This window comes from Pezoporus occidentalis, unplaced genomic scaffold, assembly GCF_034315485.1.
Source record: "Pezoporus occidentalis ecotype Australia unplaced genomic scaffold, CSIRO_AGI_Poc_V1 ctg223, whole genome shotgun sequence".
In the NCBI taxonomy this organism is placed as follows: Eukaryota; Metazoa; Chordata; class Aves; order Psittaciformes; family Psittacidae; genus Pezoporus; species Pezoporus occidentalis.
In genome coordinates this window covers 2,174,249-2,191,649 of record NW_026914106.1, presented here as the reverse complement: position 1 = coordinate 2,191,649, position 17,401 = coordinate 2,174,249, and the positions used below count along the sequence as shown (strand labels likewise).

The 17,401-nt window shown below is 65.1% G+C and overlaps 1 protein-coding gene across 1 annotated transcript; it reads left to right on the top strand.

Annotated features, from left to right (window-relative positions):
• The first annotated feature begins 9,437 nt into the window (after nucleotides 1–9,437).
• On the top strand, nucleotides 9,438–16,787 carry CRYBG2 (crystallin beta-gamma domain containing 2). Its single transcript, XM_062620807.1, has 19 exons — nucleotides 9,438–11,461; nucleotides 11,893–11,937; nucleotides 12,038–12,156; nucleotides 12,422–12,572; nucleotides 12,675–12,814; nucleotides 12,902–13,028; nucleotides 13,331–13,366; nucleotides 13,446–13,573; nucleotides 13,742–13,868; nucleotides 14,157–14,299; nucleotides 14,379–14,505; nucleotides 14,594–14,626; nucleotides 14,740–14,852; nucleotides 15,039–15,168; nucleotides 15,334–15,473; nucleotides 15,570–15,693; nucleotides 15,842–16,000; nucleotides 16,336–16,495; nucleotides 16,632–16,787. Exons 1-19 carry the CDS (start codon nucleotides 9,497–9,499, stop codon nucleotides 16,718–16,720), a joined length of 4,056 nt encoding a protein of 1,351 aa, XP_062476791.1. The 5' UTR covers nucleotides 9,438–9,496; the 3' UTR covers nucleotides 16,721–16,787.
• Nucleotides 16,788–17,401: the final 614 nt, after the last annotated feature.

The following is a 17,401-nucleotide window of genomic DNA, read 5'->3' as shown; positions in this document are numbered from 1 at the left end:
CCCCGCCCCCCCCCTCCCTTCCCCCCCCCCCACCCCCCCCCAGGACCCACCCGCGGGGCCGGGGGGGGGGGGGTGGGGTGGGGGGCGGCACCGGGTCCCGCTCCACCATCCCGTCCCCACGTGATCCTAATTAACACCCCCCCCCCCCCAACCCCGGTAATAGCGACACATTCCGGGAGGGATTTGGAAGGGGGGGGGGGGCAGTGTGTGTGGAGGGTTGACCCCCCCCAGCTTAGGGGCGAGGCCACCTGTCAATGGAGACGTGAGCCCCGGGGGGTGGCACCCCGAGGGCTGGGGGCTCATCCACCTCGCTTCTCCTTTCCCCCCCCCCCCCCCGCCGTGGTCCCCCCCACGAGTGGAACCACCTGCGAGCCGTGTCCCGGGACAGGAACCGGGACCAGGCTGATCCACCACGGGGGGGGGGGGGGGTTATCCGGGACACCGGGGGCTTCCCGCGCCCCCAGCCCCATCCCGTGTCCAACGGGTGAGCCAAGCACCCCCGGGGCCGTTTCCCCCCCCCGGCCCGGTGGCAGAGCCTGCCCTCCCGCCGGCGGTGCGGATGGGGGGGGGGGTGGAATGGTCCGGAGCCCCCCAGGCCGGGCGGGGACAAAGGGCGAGTGACCAGGGCTCCATTTCCGGCGGCGGACAATGCCCCGCTGCCGGCCTGGCCCGTGGGGGCACAGCGCCGCCCGCAGCCCCTCCCGGGCTGTGTTGGGGTACGTGGTGACCCCCAGAATGGGGCTGAGCGGGCAGTGCCGCCCCCCCCCCCCCGAGGGAATGGTTGGGGGGGGTTGCATTGACAGCGGCCGCCCCACGCAGGACTCGCTCCCCGTGGCATCACTGAGGGGATCCGGGGCGGGGGGGCTGGGAGGGCACTGAGCTGAGGGGGAGGGGGGGGCACCCCGGGGATCCCAGTGTCACCCGTGGGACCCCCCCCACGGGGGGGCCCGGTCGGTGCTACCGGTAAGATCCCGCGTGGGGCAGCCCCGCGCGAAGGCTCCGCGGCGGCGGCGCTGGCCATGGTGCTGAACGGCCCCGGCCCTGTCCAGGGTCCTGCAAGCCTGCCTTCCTCCTCCCGCCCTTCCTCCTCTTCCTCCCGCCCTTCTTCTTCCTCCTCCTCCTGCCCACCACCAAGGCTGCCTCCACCCGAGGGCTCCGCTTTGCTCTTTCCCCGCAAAGCCGAGCGGGGCTGGGGTGGCAGCGGGGGGGGGGAGGACTTCTCCCTGCAGGAAAATGGGGCAGCCTTCGGGAGGAGGCAGCTGGGGCTGCCCCCCAGGACGTCAGGGCTCTGCAGCTCCCTCAGCTGGGTCCCCACGGGTGGAGCAGGAGGTGCCCGTGACCTGCCCACAGCAGCGTTAATTCCATGATGCTCATAGGGTGTTTCCTCATCTTTATGGTGTTTTTAATGGGGACGGACCAGGAGGCTGAGGAAACTCCACTGGTCTCTTGTTAACATCAGTTCTGACCCAAATCCAACGAGCAGCCCCTCGTCTGACACTGCAGGACAGCAGAGTCCAGCCGGGTGCTTCCTGGGCACAGACCGGGATCTCCACTCCCACCCACAACCAGGCTTGGGCAGCCTGCAGAGCTCTGTACCCGGGGCTGGTGAGAGGGGAACCACGGTTCCCCTCTTGCTCCTGCTCCCCTCTCCTTGCCGGCACCCACGGCCGCCCCGGGTGGGGATCCGCTGCGGGAGCACTCCCGGTGGCTGCGTGCATCTGTCACCCCCTCCTGGCCGCCGGGGCTGGGTCCGCGGGTTCCGTGTGTTCCCGTTCTCCCGTTTGTGGGATAAGTCGGGTAAGAGGGAAGGAGGAGGAGGAGGAACCCAAGACTTGCAGGAGACCCCTCCGTGTGTCTCTGTCCCTCCTTCCAGCCCATCTCCTTCCATGCTCCCCACCTTTTGCCAGGGATTTAGGGGGGACACAGCCGGCTGCCTGTGCATTTTGCTCCGGTGCTTCTGCTCATGAGGAAGGGCAGCCCTGGGAAACAGCTCCATCCCTTCGTCCCTGGAGGGAACACCCCAGTGCCAGCAGCCGCATAGCCTGGGGACGGTGTCCTGAGGCAGAAAGGACACCCTGAGTGGTGCGGGCAGTGGGCAGAGGCATGGGGGTACGGGGGAAGAATGTGGTGAGGAATGAGCCCTTGTTTCCTCCAAACCAAATCCTTCAGAACACAACCCATTACCATGCACCAGCTTCCCTCCTCCCCAGCCCCTTCCTGATGGACAGGAGGGACCCACAGTCCCCTGGGACACTTTTCTGTTTACACTCATCAAGTTTCTCCGCATCACCCAATTCCTGCCCATCCTCGCTGATTCCCATCCAAGTGATGCAGCCACATCCCTGAGCAGTGTCCTTTTACCTCCCAATCTCCTGTACCGCAGCCCCTCGGCAGCGACAGCCCCACGCCATATTTCCGTGTGTGGTGTATTTGTTTTTGGGGGGCCTGTTGAATGGGAAATGAGAAAGGGAAGGGGACTCCTTCCTGTTCTTTCAGAACCGGGCGCTGCGCCCTGCTCGCCTTCAAGGGAATAGCCGGCGGAGCAGGCGCTTGCACAAATAATGGCTTCATTAGATTGAAAGAAGTGGACAGTGACCTCACCGAAATGGACTTTCTGACCCCTGCTGACCTCTGGCCCCGGCTCTGACAGCCTCTAAATCTTCCCCCTCGCGGCACGGCCGGGGCAAGGGCAGGCAATGCTCTGCCAAAGCCCAGTGCCAGAGGTGCTGCCCGTGGTCCGGCATCAGGGACCACACGGTGCTGCCAGCGGACTGCCTGGCCCCAGCCAGGTCCTGAGCCTGGCAGAATGGGGCCCTGAGCCTGGCAGGATGAGGTTCAAGGATGTGCAAAGCCTGGGCACATGGGTCACAGCTTTGGCAGAGATTGGGACTGGTGTCCTCACTGCAAACAAAACCCATCCCTGGGGAGCTGAAGGGCCCTTGGCAATAGCGTTATTGGGGCTGTGGCTCCGCCACCATCTCCCATCTCAGCACGGTCACCATCACCACATGCCCATCAAGAAAGCACAGACCAGCTCAAAAGCAGCCTCCAAGCCCCTGCCAGGGAAAGCTGAGCCATATCCCTGTGCATCCCACAGGCACAACCCACCTGGCTGCACACAGACACAGACAGACCTCCTCCAGCCCCCACTGAGCCTACCTCCACCTCCCTCCCATGAGCAAAGACTCTTCCCTGCAGCCTCCACAGCCAGGGCACTGCCAGGCACCCAGCACCCAGTCTGCTGGTGGGGAAACTGAGGCACAAGGAGGGTGCCAGTGGGTGCCTGTGCAATGGGAACCCCCACCAGGGTCTCCACACCAGTGCTCCCCAAGGCTGGCACTTGCCTCCCATGGCACAGCCCCAGTGCTGGCAGTAAGCCCCTCGCATCCCAGTGCCACCACCTCCCTCCTCCCCATCCTTGCACGCTCACTGCTGACCTTTGGCTATGAAGCAATCAATAACAGAAGCCATGGTGCTGCTCCTCCCTCCTCACCAGCTCCCTACACCCCACACACCCCCCGTGCCTCTAACAAGGCTCTTCGGGATTGAGGGATGCTCTAGTACCTGCCAACACTGGGGACACGGGGCTGAGGGTGCATTAACCTGCTGGAGACACAAGTGTGCTTGCAAGGATGCTCTCATTGGGCACCCCATTCCCAGCACTCCAAGAGGCTGGGGCTGCTTTCCAGCTCCAGGGTGTCAGTGGAACCCCACACTTCTGGGTTTGGGGCTCTGAGGTCCCTACAGTGGGGACCATCAGAAATGGGGCTTCCCAGAGCATTGGCACTCATCAAGGGAAAAGCAAGGATTGTGCCTGGGTGGTGACCTGCCTGGATGCTGCCTGGGGCCAGGATTCCCCATGGATTCGCTGCCTTTTGGGTAAGGCAGGATGAGGTGAAGCCAGATATCGACAGTCCTGGCCTGGAGCGATGGGTTGTGCACAGATTCAGTCACTCCCTTTGATAAAAGACCTTGGGCAGCAGCTGATTGATCAGCTGTAAAGTGGGGATTGATCAGGATTTCAGCCCCATACATATTCCAGCTCCCTGATAAAGGGAAATCGATAGCTGAAAGAGATATTCCCCCGAGGCAGCAGGCTCCAGCAGACCAGGGCTCACAGGTTTCCCCTCACCCCCTAAATCCTCCCACCCCGGTTCAAGCCTTGCTCCTCCCAACAGCGAACTCAGGCAGTGGGAGACAAAACTGCTTTGGGGCAGCTGGGATGGGAAGGGGGGCGGGCATTGCAGGATGAGGATGCTGAGAGGGGACAGAGCCTCCCCTCCCACCGCTGAACTCACCTCCCAAAGCATCACCGTGCCCTGCAGCTTCCTCCCCTCACCGGTGGTCTGGCCCAAACCCTGGGCATGGCGATGCCACCAGCACCCTCTGCTGCCGGGAATCCTGGTTCCATGGGCGGTCTGGGGACCAGGGTTGGATGCTGCTGCTGGGAAGTCCGCAGCTTCCCTGGGTGCTGGAGGGATTAAGGCCAGGAGGATACGGGGGCTGTGCGGATCACACACAGCGTGAGCACGTCAGGTCTCAGCTCCAGCCCTGTGCTGGTGAGCTGCAGATCCCCAGGGAGACTCGGGGTGCCGTGGGGCTCCCTCTAGGTCTGTGTCCGTCCCCTCCCCAGGTGCTGCGGCTGAGCCTGTCCCTATCCCTGCAACCTGCCCCATCCTGCGTCCCTCCCTTTACACACAGTGACTCAAGGCCCGGGCTTGCCCCAGTGTCCCTCCAATTGCCCCAGTGCCTGAGGAACTGGTTTGCCCTGGGGAGGACTCTCCCCAGCACTGACTAAACCCTCCCCAGCCAGCCCCGGCGGTGCAGGGGGACGGGGCAGGGAGCTCCCGGTCCCACAGAGCCGTGGCCGGCTGGCTCACCTGGTTCAGCACGTTCACAGGCTTGCACACACTGACACATTGCAGACAGCCCCGGGGCTCCCGTGACCCCATAGTGCTGCCCCTCATGGGAGCCCACGGTGCTAGAGGGATGCAGAGGCTGGATCTTGCTCCCGTACCGGGCACAGGAGGATGGGCAGCTGGGTACCACATGGGTGTTCAGTGCTGGGGCTGCTGGGGACCCCTCCCCGCACCCTCTTTCTCTCCTGCTGTTCCCAAGGGGACTCAGCTGCTACCCACTGGTACCACCATGGAAGCAGAGCTGTGGTCCTGGGCTGTCCTCACCTGATGCCAAGGTTGGGGCCAGTGAGTGCCATCCCCCTGATTATATTCAATGGACACTCCTGTCCCCACGGCTCCTCAGTGCCACTCAGCTCCTCCTGGAAGCTTTCACAACCACATCCCCCCGGCTCCGGCAGGGAGGGATAGGGCAAAGTCCTTCCAACCCTCTGCAGCTCCCCCCATGACCTGGTGCTGCTCCAGCACGTGAATGGTGGCACCCGGAGCTGGGTGGCTCCAGGCACCCCAGCAAGGACCGAACTGTGGCCACTTGTGCCGGACTGGTGGTGGCCGAGGAGGCTCCGGGGCTGGGCCAGCAGCCGGGAGTGGTGGCCGCGGGGTGAGGCTGGTACTGATGGGTGCTGGGGAGCAGCGGGAGGGCAGGGTGAGGACACAGGGCGGGTGCTGGCTCTGCTGTCACCCCGAACCCTGCCCGAAAAGGGCCCTGTGCCCCGGGGTCAGGTCTCCTGCAGTGGCCCAAGGCTACCATGACCCCCATTGCTCCCCAGGCCAGAGCAAAGTGCTCTGAGAGCCTCAGCTCTCTGAGCCCTGGGGCATCTCGCAGCATTAGAAGCCTCCTGGGAATGGGCTCCATTGCTGGGGCTCCACTTGGGACCCCCTTATAGATGATGAACTGGGTGCAATCACATCCCTGGGGACCCCCAGCTGCTCATGGCAGGGTGCTGGGACCCCGCCAGCCCCATGGCCTGGCCGATGCAGCGTCCCAGCTGGCTGGAGGTGCAGTCACCGAGCTGGGCACTGATTCCCTCCGAGGTTACCCTCACCCTCACCGAGCTGGAGGGAAGGGGTGGCCGGGCAGGACTCCGGGAGGCCCGGAGCCACCCAGGCCGGCCGGGCTCCCTCCCGGCGCTGCTGAGTCGGAGGAAATGGAGGAGCCGGGTGCTGGGGAACCAGCCTGACCGGCTCCCCGGCTGTCAGCACCTGAGGAATGCCAAACCTCCGTGCGCCAGGGCTGGGTGCTCAGGGCTGGGTGCTCCGCGGGTGACTCTGCCGGTCCGCCCAGCCGTGCTGTGCAGGCAGCAGCACCCCCAGCCCCGCTCGGCACGGCTCGGCTCAGCACCCCGCTCGCCACGGCGGGACCCTTGGCTGCAGGTACGTGGGGTGCAGGTGTGTGTGGTGATGGGGGGCACTGGGTGCTGTCTAGGCGCGCCTGGCTTGTGCGGGTGCTGGTGGGGTGGTGCTGGGAGCAGGAGGGCATCGGTGCTCCCATCCCGGCTGCCCCCGTGCCCTGGTTTGGTGGATGCTGGGATGGGTCCCTGGCTCCCCTTGGCATTGACACTGGCCAGGGAGGGAGGACAGGACCGGGAGGTGGGGGCTGAACCCAGCTCTGCCCCTCAGACCTCCAGTCCCCAACGGTGGGGGGCTGCTGGGGTTGTAGCCCTGATCTCCCCACCAAAGTGCACCCCCAGAGCCACCGGCGTGAGATGGGGCAGGAGCACCTCTGGTGGCCTCAGGACTCAGGCTCCCGTGTCCCCCCTGTCCCCCTCCGTGCAGGGAGCAGAGCCACCCTGGCACAGCTCAGCAGAGGGGAGGCAGGGGCAGCGAGGGGACGTGGTGGTTCCCCTGCCCTCCTCATGAACCCCGGGTGCCGCAGCCCCACAGCGAGCACCCGGTTTTCCTGGAGGCGGCAGGTCCGCTCTCACCCGCGGTGATAGGGCTCAGCCCAACGTGGCCGGAGGCTCGGCTTAATCTGTGGTCACCGGCTCAAAGGCAGCCGCAGCTGCTGCCCTCGGCCCCTCCGTCTCTTCTGAATATTAAAGAGCACCTTGTGCCTTTTCCTTGGGTGCTGAGAGACCCTTTGGGGTGATGGGAAGCAGTGAACAAGCTCAGCGGGTTGGCTTGGTTTGGCCAGCGGGGATTAGTTAGCCAGGCGGTGTGCTCCAGTGTGGCAACAGTGCTGAATCCAGCATGGCACGTCCCGGCGGGCAGGACGGGCCAGCAGGAGCAGCCGGGAGGCTGCAAGGTCTCATCCTTGTGCCCTCATGTCCGTGTGTCCTTGACCTACTGTTGCAGTAGGAAATGCAGTAGGTGCTGGGGCAGAGCAGGGCTCCGGGGTGAGCTCCTTTGCCAGGGCTGCTGTGGTGTGCCAGGGCCTGGCCGCCGGATCCAGCTGCAGGGATGGGATGGGAAAGACACACACGGAGATCTTTGGAAATCCGGCTCTGGGCGAGAGGCAGCTGTGATGCTGAGTCAGCACCTGCCGCCTCCCCCCAGCACCCCGGTGCTGCACGGAGCCGGCGTCCCCATCCCGGTGCCACCCCGGGGCCACGGGCACGGCGGGGCTGGGCACTGCCACTGAGTGCTTGAGAAACCGGCGCTGAAGCAAGGCCAGGGTGCAGCCAGGTGCCTGGTGGCTCCAGATCGGGTGGGACGGGCCCGCTGCAGGACAGAGAGGGGCCACATCCCCGTGCAAACCATGCTGCCCTGGCACCACTGACCTGGGGAGGAGCTTCCATGTCACAGGAGTCCCTATGTGCCCCCATCCTGGGGCGCTGGGGCTGCTTCCAGCCTGACCCTGCTCTTGGCTATTCGTTATTCCACTGGTGAGTGCTGTGGCCCTGGGGATCCAGCTGTGGCCCTGGGGATCCAGCTGTGGCTGAGCCCACGCAGATGTGTGGCCCCACCTATGCTGGTCCTAACCTGGAGCGGCGCTGGCTGCCCCAGACAAGGTCTCATCACCTCCTGGAAAATGACACAAACTCTTCCTATCTGTACTGGAAAGACCTGCTGGGCCGGGAAGAGCGAGATGTGGAGGGCTGGCAGAAGGGGCAGGCAGCTGCCTGCACCGGCGCCTCTCTGCCTGTCCCCAGCCTCCATGACCCCCTTTAGGGACGGGTGAAGTCCGACATGAAGCTAGTAGAAGGAGCCCAGCCCCCGGTGGTGCAGGATGAGGCCCTCTCCCAAGGGGTCCCCCAGGAAAACCAGCCCTGGGGGCTGTGCAGGGAGGTTTCCCTGTCATCAGCAGTCCCCACGCTCAGCTTGTCCTCCGGCTGAGCCCTAAGTCCCGTCCCTCTGCTGTCCCCAATAGCTGGGTGGTGACACAGAGCAGCTCCTAATTGGGAGATGCAGAGATGCCGGAGTGCTTCCGGCTCCTGCTGTGTCAGCTGCTTCCCAAACCCAAACCCAGCAATAAAATCCCTTCTGGGGCAGGGACGCAGCTGCGGCACAGCCACGCCTCCGCTGGCATCCCCCCCCCCCAGCCACCACCAGCGTGGGTGTCCCCTGCCCTGCGCCCACAGGGAACCACAGCGATGCCCAGCCTGCATCCCAGGGACCACAGCGATGCCCACCCTGCATCACAGGGACCACAGCAATGCCCACCCTGCATCCCAGGGACCACAGTGATGTCCACCCTGCATCCCAGGGACCACAGCAATGTCCACCCTGCATCCCAGGGGCCACAGTGATGTCCACCCTGCATCCCAGGGACCACAGCGATGTCCACCCTGCATCCCAGGGACCACAGTGATGTCCACCCTGCATCCCAGGGGCCACAGTGATGCCCAGCCTGCATCCTAGGGGCCACAGTGATGCCCAGCCTCCAGTACCCAATAGAAGAGTGCAGGAGCTGAGTGCTGGGTACCAGCTTGGATGAGAGTGATCAGTGTCAATGGGGCTGAGAAGCGGATGGAGCCATCCCACCTTTGCCAAGCAGCAATAGGGAAGGCTAAAGAGAAGATGCTGCTCAGGTCCCCACCTCCTCCTGCGAGCCCCATAGCTACTCCAGCCCCAGGCCTGGTCCTGACCAGGTCCTTTTCCCCCACGGAGCAGCTTCCCTGTTGCTTTCTGGGCTTGTTTGTTTACTGCATTTGCTGACTCGGCGCAGCCCTGCTGCCCTCCTGACTCATCCCGCAGCTTGGGGCACGGCACCGCTCGGGGCACGGCATGGCCCGGCCGCATCCTGCACACTCATCCGTGCTGTGCCGGCCTGCAGGCTCTGCTGGAGCCCACCTTGGCAGCGGGGCAGAGCTCCCCAGCTGGCTGCAGAAGCACTGGCATGGGCAGGCAGAAGGGGCTCAAGGTTCCCTTTATGTTCTGCACATACCAGGATGGATGAGATGAGCACCCCGAGAATTGCCCCCAAACCACCTCCTGTGCTCATGGGACCTCCCCTATAAAGTCCTGCAGGGTCAGAGGGATGTCTCGGGGGTGGCTGAGGGTCCGGGGTCAGTCCCTGCTCAGCTTTCCCTGTGTCTCCTTCTCTCCTTGCAGCTCCACCAGCGCCAGCGTGGCAGCGGCAGGGGCTGATCCCGGCAGTGTGGGGTGTTACGGGGCAGTCCCCTCGCTGTCCCCCCGGCATGGATTCATCATTCCGGCACACCAAGGCCAGGGGCTTCGTGTCCAGCGCAGAGCTGAGCATGCAGCAGTCGGCGGTGGGTGCCGCAGGGCCCGAGGGCAGGTCCCGCTTCCAGAAGGTCTCGCTGGTGTCCCGGCGGCTGGAGAGCACGGGGACCGTGCGGGGCCGGGAGGGGAGTCCCTCCCGCGTGTCCCTGCTGCTGCAGGCCTGGGAGCGGGAGATCGGGGAGAAGAAACCTCCCGGCCCCGCCGCCCCGAGCCGCTCGGCCCCTGCCAGCCTCCGCCAGGACTTCACCGCGCACGGACCCATCTTCTCGCAGGTCTATTCCCCAGCGCAGAAGCCGCGGCGCCAGGACGAGCGGGGCAAGGTGGGCGCTGGCGGCGGGGACGGCATCCCCCCGGCCGGGGGTGCCCCCCGGGACGTGCCCGTGCACAGGGAGAGCTACGTGCACGGAGCCCTGCTCCCCACCCGCGCTGCTGAGCTCAGCGCAGCGGGGCCCGGCTCAGCTCCTGGTGCCCCGTGCGCGCCCGGCTGCGCCCCTGCGCTGCCCAGGGCCAGGCAGGTCACGGTGCTGCGGACCGGCAGGGATGCAGCCGGGACAGAGCCGGCGCTGGCGGAGGGAAGGGAAGCCCAAAGCGGGGTGCACAGCGCTGCCGGTGCCACAAACACGGCGCCGCAGCAGGAGGTGCGAGAGCAGGACAGCAATGGCTTTGCGGCGGCCGCGACGGGCAGCAGCGGGAGCTCACCGGGCGCTGTGGAAGCCACCGGGCTCCTGACTGAGGGATACCCCGGGGAGAAACACTCGCTGCAAGCCGAAGCCACGCCAGTGAATGCAACCCTGAGAGATGGCGACAGGCCTGGGGACCCACAAACCAGTATAACCAGCTCCCAACAGGGTCCTTCGGCCGGCGCCGGTGGCCAGGCTGGCCCGGCTGCTGCGGGTGAGGGAAGCTCAGCAGACAGGGATGGCACCACTTCAGCAATGCCACCGAGGACAGAGAGCCCTCCGGGAGCTGGTGGCAGCCCTGAAAACCCCTCCTCGGAGGCAAGTGATGGCCCAGAGCCTTCATCTGAAGCATCTCCAGAGGCTGAGCTGGAGTTGGATGGGGGCAAGATGACACAGGACCCCCAGGGCACAGCCCAAGAGCCCAAGAGCAGCCCAGAGCTCCCTGCCAAGCCCCCAGCCTCTGACCCCCCAGCTGAGACCCCCCTGAACGGAGCCGAGGAGGACCCCGAGCTGCAGGTGGACATGGAGATCTTTGTGGACACGCTACGCAACATGGAGCCCTCAGAGATGCGCAAGGCACCCAAGACCCCGCGCCAGCCCCGGCCATCGTCGCTGGGCCGCTGTGCTGCTCTGCCTCCCATCGAGGAGGACCGCGTGGCCCCGCGAGCCACCATCTCCCTGCCCGAGGCTCTGCGGGAGCTGCTGGCCCGGGGCCCCATGGGACGGCAGGAGGAGAACCCAGAGGAGGAGATTGTGAACCCCTACCTGAGCCCTGATGAGCAGGCACCAGGAGGGACCCTCAATGGGGTGCCCAGGGACAGTGCAGGCTGCAATGGCCGGGTGGAGGGGGGCTCGCTCCTGGGGACACTGGGGCAGGTGGGGGCAGAGGAAAAGGCCAAGCCGGTGGCTGAGAGGAGCCCGTTCTTCCGAGGGAACGTCCTCAAGGGCATGGCGCTGCTCTCCCACTTCTTGGAGCACCGGGCGGCTGCAGCCGATGAGGGCAAGCCCTACTCGCGCCTGGACAACAGCGTGCTCTACAGCCGCTTCGTCTCCCCCAGCGCTGCCCCATTCGAGCCGCCTGGCAGGGATGGAGGGGTCACGGGCTCCTCCAACCCTCGGGACCACAATGGGCTGGGCCCTGGTGACCGCCCCAGCCAGGAGATGGCTGTGCTGGAAGCCCCAGGTCCTGTCAGTGAGGAGCCAGAAGGCACCATTGCTCTGTGGCCCGCTGATGTCTTGGTGAGTGGACCTCGGAACGCGGAGCCTGGGGAGGTGTTCTGCCTTCCTGGGAATGCAGGGAGGTGGTGGGGGTCTGAACCTTGGAGCATCTTTCCCTGTTCCCAGTACATGGTTTGAACGTCCCATCAGGGAGGCCAAGGGGTGAAAGCCCCTGGTGCGACAGGAGGGTACCAGGATGGGCGATGGAAAGGCACAGGTCAAGTGATGGGAGGGTGCCAGCACAGGTCACAGGAGGGTCCTGGGGCAGGCAGGAGGCCGATCCCCAAGCGCAGGAATGCTCAAGGTGTGGCTGCTCGGGGCGGTGGGAGGGTTTGGCAGACGCCAGACGTGAGGCTGCAGCCACAACCTCCCTGGGTCGCGGCGAGATGGCTGCTGCAGCCGACGTCCCTCCGTGCTCCTCATGCGCCCGTCCCCTTGGCTCTTCACAGCAGGAGGACAAGGAGGGCTTGGAGAAGATCAACCCCAGACCTGGCAAGGTACAGGCAGTGCGGTGGGGCTGGGCTGGATGGCGAGGGCACGGGCGGTGTGGTTTGGTGGGCTATGGCAGCACCTCTCTGCTGTGTCACCCCTTCCCAGATCATCCTCTTCTCCGAGGCCGGCTTCGCGGGCAAGAAACGGGAGATCTGGGGCGACGTCCCCGATGCCACGTCCTGGGAGCTCTCACACACCATCTCCATCCGGGTCATCCGAGGAGGGTAGGGGACAACACTGGGGCCAGGACGTGTGGCGAGGACATGGAGGGAGGGTTTGGCCGGGGTTCCTGCATTCCCTGTGCCAGGAACGGCAGCCAGGTCCCAGCCTGGGGTTCAGGAGTGACATCGCACCAGTGCTCATTACTGCAGCTGCACCCCAGCATCGTGGCGGTGGCAGGATGTCCCAACCCATGCTGTGCCCTGGGGCTCCCGATGGCTGCAATGGCTAAAAGCAGGGTTCTCCCCCTTTGCTTCCATCCTGCTCCAGGTGGGTGATGTACGAGAAGCCGCGGTTCCACGGACGCAAGTGCGTGCTGGCCGAGGGGGACGTGGAGATTGACAACCCCTGGGCAGCCTATGGGCAGAGCGGCCAGCCCCACCGGCCCTTCCGCATCGGCTCCTTCAAGAGGGTGGTGCGGGTGAGCAAAGGGATCCCCCCGAGCTTTGTGCTCACCCCACACCTCCCAGCACCCAGCAAGGGGGGAGTGCTGAGCCCACAACGCTGCTCTGCCCCACGCCAGGATTACCAGACCCCCGAGATCAGCCTCTTTGTGGAGGAGAACGGTGAAGGTGCCCAGCTCAGGTTCACCGACTCGGCTGAGGACACCCGCACACGGGGCCAGGCGCTCACTGCTGCCTCCATCATCGTCCACTCGGGCCTGTGAGTGGGGCCATGGGGCTGGGTGGGCGCTGGCTGGGCTCCAGCACGGGCTGGATGGAGCTGTGATGCTTTCCCCCTCTTCCCCAGATGGCTGGTTTACTCCAAGCCTTTCTTTGATGATGATCCCTATGTTCTGGAGCCAGGCGGCTATCCCAATTTAAAGGCTTGGGGAGCAAAGGACCCGTCCATCTGCTCCATGCACCCCATCAGGCTGGTGAGTCCCAGTTGCTGGAGCGCGGTTATTGGGGTGCCGGGGCCGTTTCCAGCCGTGGGCATGACAGGCAAGAGCATCTCCTGGTGGTTTGTGACTCATGTCAGTGAGAGCTTGGTGTGGAAATGTGCTGAGCGAGGCTCTGGGAAGTGCCTCTGTGAGTTAGAGGTGAAAGAAAGCAACAAAGCCAAGTCCAAAAGAGCTCGTTCTTGAACGAATTGACCCAAAAGCAGCTCAGGCTGTAAGTCAGTCCCTGCGCAGTCCCCTCCTGCACCACAGCCTCATGGGGGTCCTTCTCCTTCCAGGGCTGCCCCGTGGTGGAAAGACCCGGCGAGCCGCAGGTGAGCACTGGGCCAGCACCCAGGGAGAACATGGGACCGGGTTGGACGTGGGACCCCACTCACCCTGCCCTGTCCCCAGGTGCTCATCTACGAGGCCATGGGCTTCCAGGGTCGCAGCTTCACCATCAGCAGAGATATCTACGACCTCAAATGCCTGCCCGGGCCCACGCTGCCCACTGTGGGCTCCCTGCACGTCCTGGGTGGCTGGTGAGTGGTGTGGGGCCGGCCGGGAACGTGACCCTCAGCCAGTGGAAAAGGCTCAGAGGAGCTGCCTGGGGATGCAGGATGGACACAGGCAGCCTGGGGGAGAGGGCGGCACTGGAGCAGCGTGGATGGTGTCCAGAGACCTCACTGCCTGTGTCTGCTGTGCCACAGCTGGGTCGGCTACGAGAAGGAGGGCTTCCGCGGCCACCAGTACCTGCTGGAGGAAGGGCAGTACCAGGACTGGAGGCAGTGGGGTGGCTACAGCAAGGAGCTGATGTCCTTACGGCTGATACGGACGGTGAGGGCAGGGGTGGCGGCGTTGCTTGGGGATGGACCCAGCGTGGGCGGAGAGTCAGCACCCCTGGTCCCATCCTCGTCCCCCAAAGGGAGCCTTCCCTGCCTGCATCAGGCGTGGCCTGAGATCCCCCCCAGCTCATCCCACACAGGGGTCCAGGTGCTCAGAGCTGCTCCCTGGGGTGCCTGAGGCCAGGCAGAGCCCTGACTGCAGGTGTGGGGAGCGCCCGGCCCCCATCCCCTTCCCCCTGACAGACCGAGGCGCTCGGGACGGGGCTCCTTCTCCCTGCAGGACTTCTCTGACCCGGTGCTGGTCCTGTTCGAGGCCATGGACTTCGAGGAGGGCCCAAGCGTGGAGCTGAGCGAGGCGCTGCCCGACACGCAGCTGGCCGGTTACGGCACCGTCACCCAGTCCATCCACGTGCTGAGCGGGGTGTGAGTGGGGAGCAGGGGGAGAGGGGGGCCAGGAGGGTACCCGGGGGGTGCAGAGCCAGCACCCACGTTCTCCGTGCAGGTGGGTGGCCTATGAGGGCACCAACTACTCGGGTGAGCAGTACATCCTGGAGAAGGGGGTGTACCGCACCTGCGAGGACTGGGGAGCCACCGACTGCCGCATCGCCTCGGTGCAGCCCATCCTGCAGGTGAGAGCGGGACCCACCGGTGCCACCGGGCTGGTGGGGGCCAGGCTGGAGAGAAGACCCCAACCAGCCCCATTCTGTCTGCTTCCAGGTTGGGGAACACAACCTCCATTTCGTCTCCAAGGTTGGAAGTGGCAGATGGGGGGGGGGACGTGCCCTCCCAGGGGACACGGACCCTTATGGGGTGGTGATGATGCTTTGCCCCCCTCACCGAGCTCCTCTGCTCTCCTTCCTCAGATCCTGCTCTTCTCTGAGCCTGACTTCCTAGGGGAGCACATCGCCTTCGAGGAGGACCAGGATTCCCTGCCCGCCGCCTTCATCCCACGCTCCTGCAGAGTCCGTGGAGGCAGGTAGGGTGTCCCAGGGCCTCACTGCTTCCATCTGGGATGGGAACAGGGATGCCACCCTGGCCGGCAGCCCCGCAGGCACCTCTGGGAGCTCCGCAGGAGGGTGGGCAGGATGAGGGTGCTGGGCCACAGGAGGGACGGACACCAACCACGATGGCCACGTCAGCCCGGGTGCGCTCCTCCCCACAGCTGGATCCTGTTCGACGGGAAGGCCTTTGCCGGGGAGCAGCACGTGCTGTCGGAGGGCGAGTACCCCACGCTCAGCGCCATGGGCTGCCTCTCCTCCACCTCCATCCGCTCCTTGAAGAAGGTCCCGGTGGTGAGTCCCAGCCTTTCCTTCCCTTCCCGCTGGCTTCAGGGCAGACACGCATCAGAACCCATTTTCCCCTCCCATGGGTACCTCCAGTACTGGTTCTCCAGCCTTGGATCCGTTCTGCACCCATGGGTGCTCACTCCTCTCCCGGTCTCTTCCCCCCACCTGCAGTTTTTCTCGGAGCCCTCCATCTTCCTGCACGGGCTGGAGTGTTTCGAGGGGAAGGAGATCGAGCTCAACACCGAAGTGCGGAGCCTGCAGGCGGAGGGCTTCAACAACCACGTGCTGTCGGTGCGCGTCAAAGGCGGGATGTGAGTGAGCCCCAGCCCTGCTCTGCCCTGCTCCGGCTGCGGGGTACCAGTGTCCCAGGCGGGGCTGACCCCGCTCTGCCCATCCGCTCCCTGCAGCTGGGTGCTGTGCGAACACGGTGACTTCCGAGGGCGCCAGTGGCTGCTGGACTGCACCGAAATCACCAACTGGCTGACGTACAGCGGGCTGCAGCACGTGGGGTCCCTGTACCCCATCCGCCAGGTGAGCCCTGCCTGCCGGAGGGCACGGGGCACTGCCAGGGTGAACCCCACAACCTGGGGCAGGTGGAGCTGGAGCTGGAGCGGGGTGAGCTCCTTCCACCCAGCGGCGGTACCCAGGGCTGGAGCGAAAAGGGTTTCTCTCTTGGCAGAGACGCATCTATTTCCGCATCAGGAACAGGGAGCTGGAGCTCTACCTCTCGGTGCCTGATGATGTGGAGGACATGAAAGCGGGGCGGGTGGTGGTGTCCAGCCTGAGCGAGGAGAGCAACTCCATCTGGTACTACGAGGACGGGCTCATCAAAAACCAGGTCAGGGCTCGTGTGTGGCAGCCAGCGCTGCGGAGGGGACCAGGGGAGCCCCTGTCAGGACTCCAGCATCTGACCCCAGCCGTGTCCCCAGAGATCAGTTGGTTCTCTCCTCTCCAAGTCGTCCCTGGAGATGCGAAGGTGCCTCTGCCTTCCCTGGGGAGTTTGTGTCACCCTCATCATCCCCACCTCTCACTGAGGGCTTTTTCCTGCTCATCCCATGTCCCACCCCAGAACCGGCTGCGTTTCCAGGGACACCCCTCTGAGCTCCAAGGCTTTGCGCTGGGTGGATGCGATGGAAAGGATGGGACTGACCCAGCCACCGCTGCTCCTTGCAGGTGGCCCCCAACATGAGCCTGCAGGTCATCGGGCCGGCCGGGAAGGGCGCGAAGGCCGTGCTGTGGTCCAAAAACCGGATGCCACGTCAGACCTGGAGCATCGATTCCCAGGGACGAATCCGCAGCCAGATGTTTGAAGACATGATCCTTGACGTAAAGGGTGAGACCTCGGCACCAGCACAGGAGCTGCTTTCCCAGGGAGCCCCAAAAATGGGGTGTTTTGCCTTAAAATAGGGCACCCACCCCTTCAGCACCTTCAGGTCTGCGCCCTCCTAAACCCTCCCCTTGCTCCGCAGGTGGCCGATCCTACGACCGGGACCATGCCATTGTTTGGGATGTGGCCGAGGAAAGACCCACGCAGACCTGGGACACAGAGGTGCTGTGAGGAGGTGATGTGGGGCCCTCACACCCAGTGTCCCTGTGCCGGGCTGGGTGGCATCCTACCCCCACTCCCCACATGCCAGCCTCTGCTCTGCTGGCATTGAGGGACGCCCTCATCCCCTCCATCATGAGCAGAACCCCCGGCTCCCTCCTGGAGAGCCCCGTACGTGCTTCACGAAGGACCCCATGGACACGACCCTCTGGAGAGCGGCTGAGCCCCCTCCCCACCAGCTCCAGACTGTATTTATGTACGTGTGTAAGATACAGCCCTCCTCCGGGGCCAGCACTCCCTGGGTGCTTGGTGTCCTTGTCCTTGCCACAGCCTGGCAGCGCTCATGCTGGGGAGCTGCCCCCCCCAGCCCTGGGCCTAATCCTGCTCCAAGGACGGGAGCCCGGTGCCCTCTAGTGTTCACGGGGCACCAGCAGCACCACGGCCCTGGGGTTTGAGTAGGGAAGCAGGGGCCAAGCTGTGCCCCTCGGAGCACTGGGGGCTGCTGGACCCCACCAGCTCCAGCCTGCCCGTGCTGCAGGCTCAGGGTGCTGCTCTCGTGTTGCCCCGGGGTGAGCGCTGCATCAGCTGAAGGGCTGGATCGTGGCTCGGGTCACTCACACCTGAGGTCCCTCGGTCAGGACTCTTCCACTTGGGTGAGGTAGGAGCTCCCCGGGGACGTGACTCAGAGCCAGA

What these genes read in the sequence shown, in the direction of transcription:
- CRYBG2 (XM_062620807.1), top strand. Translation starts at nt 9,497, where the DNA reads ATGGATTCATCATTCCGGCACACCAAGGCCAGGGGCTTCGTGTCCAGC. An exon ending in ATCCGGGTCATCCGAGGAGG is followed by an intron (nt 12,157 to 12,421) that starts GTAGGGGACAAC and finishes ATCCTGCTCCAG; the next exon opens with GTGGGTGATGTACGAGAAGC. An exon ending in ACCTCCATTTCGTCTCCAAG is followed by an intron (nt 14,627 to 14,739) that starts GTTGGAAGTGGC and finishes CTCCTTCCTCAG; the next exon opens with ATCCTGCTCTTCTCTGAGCC.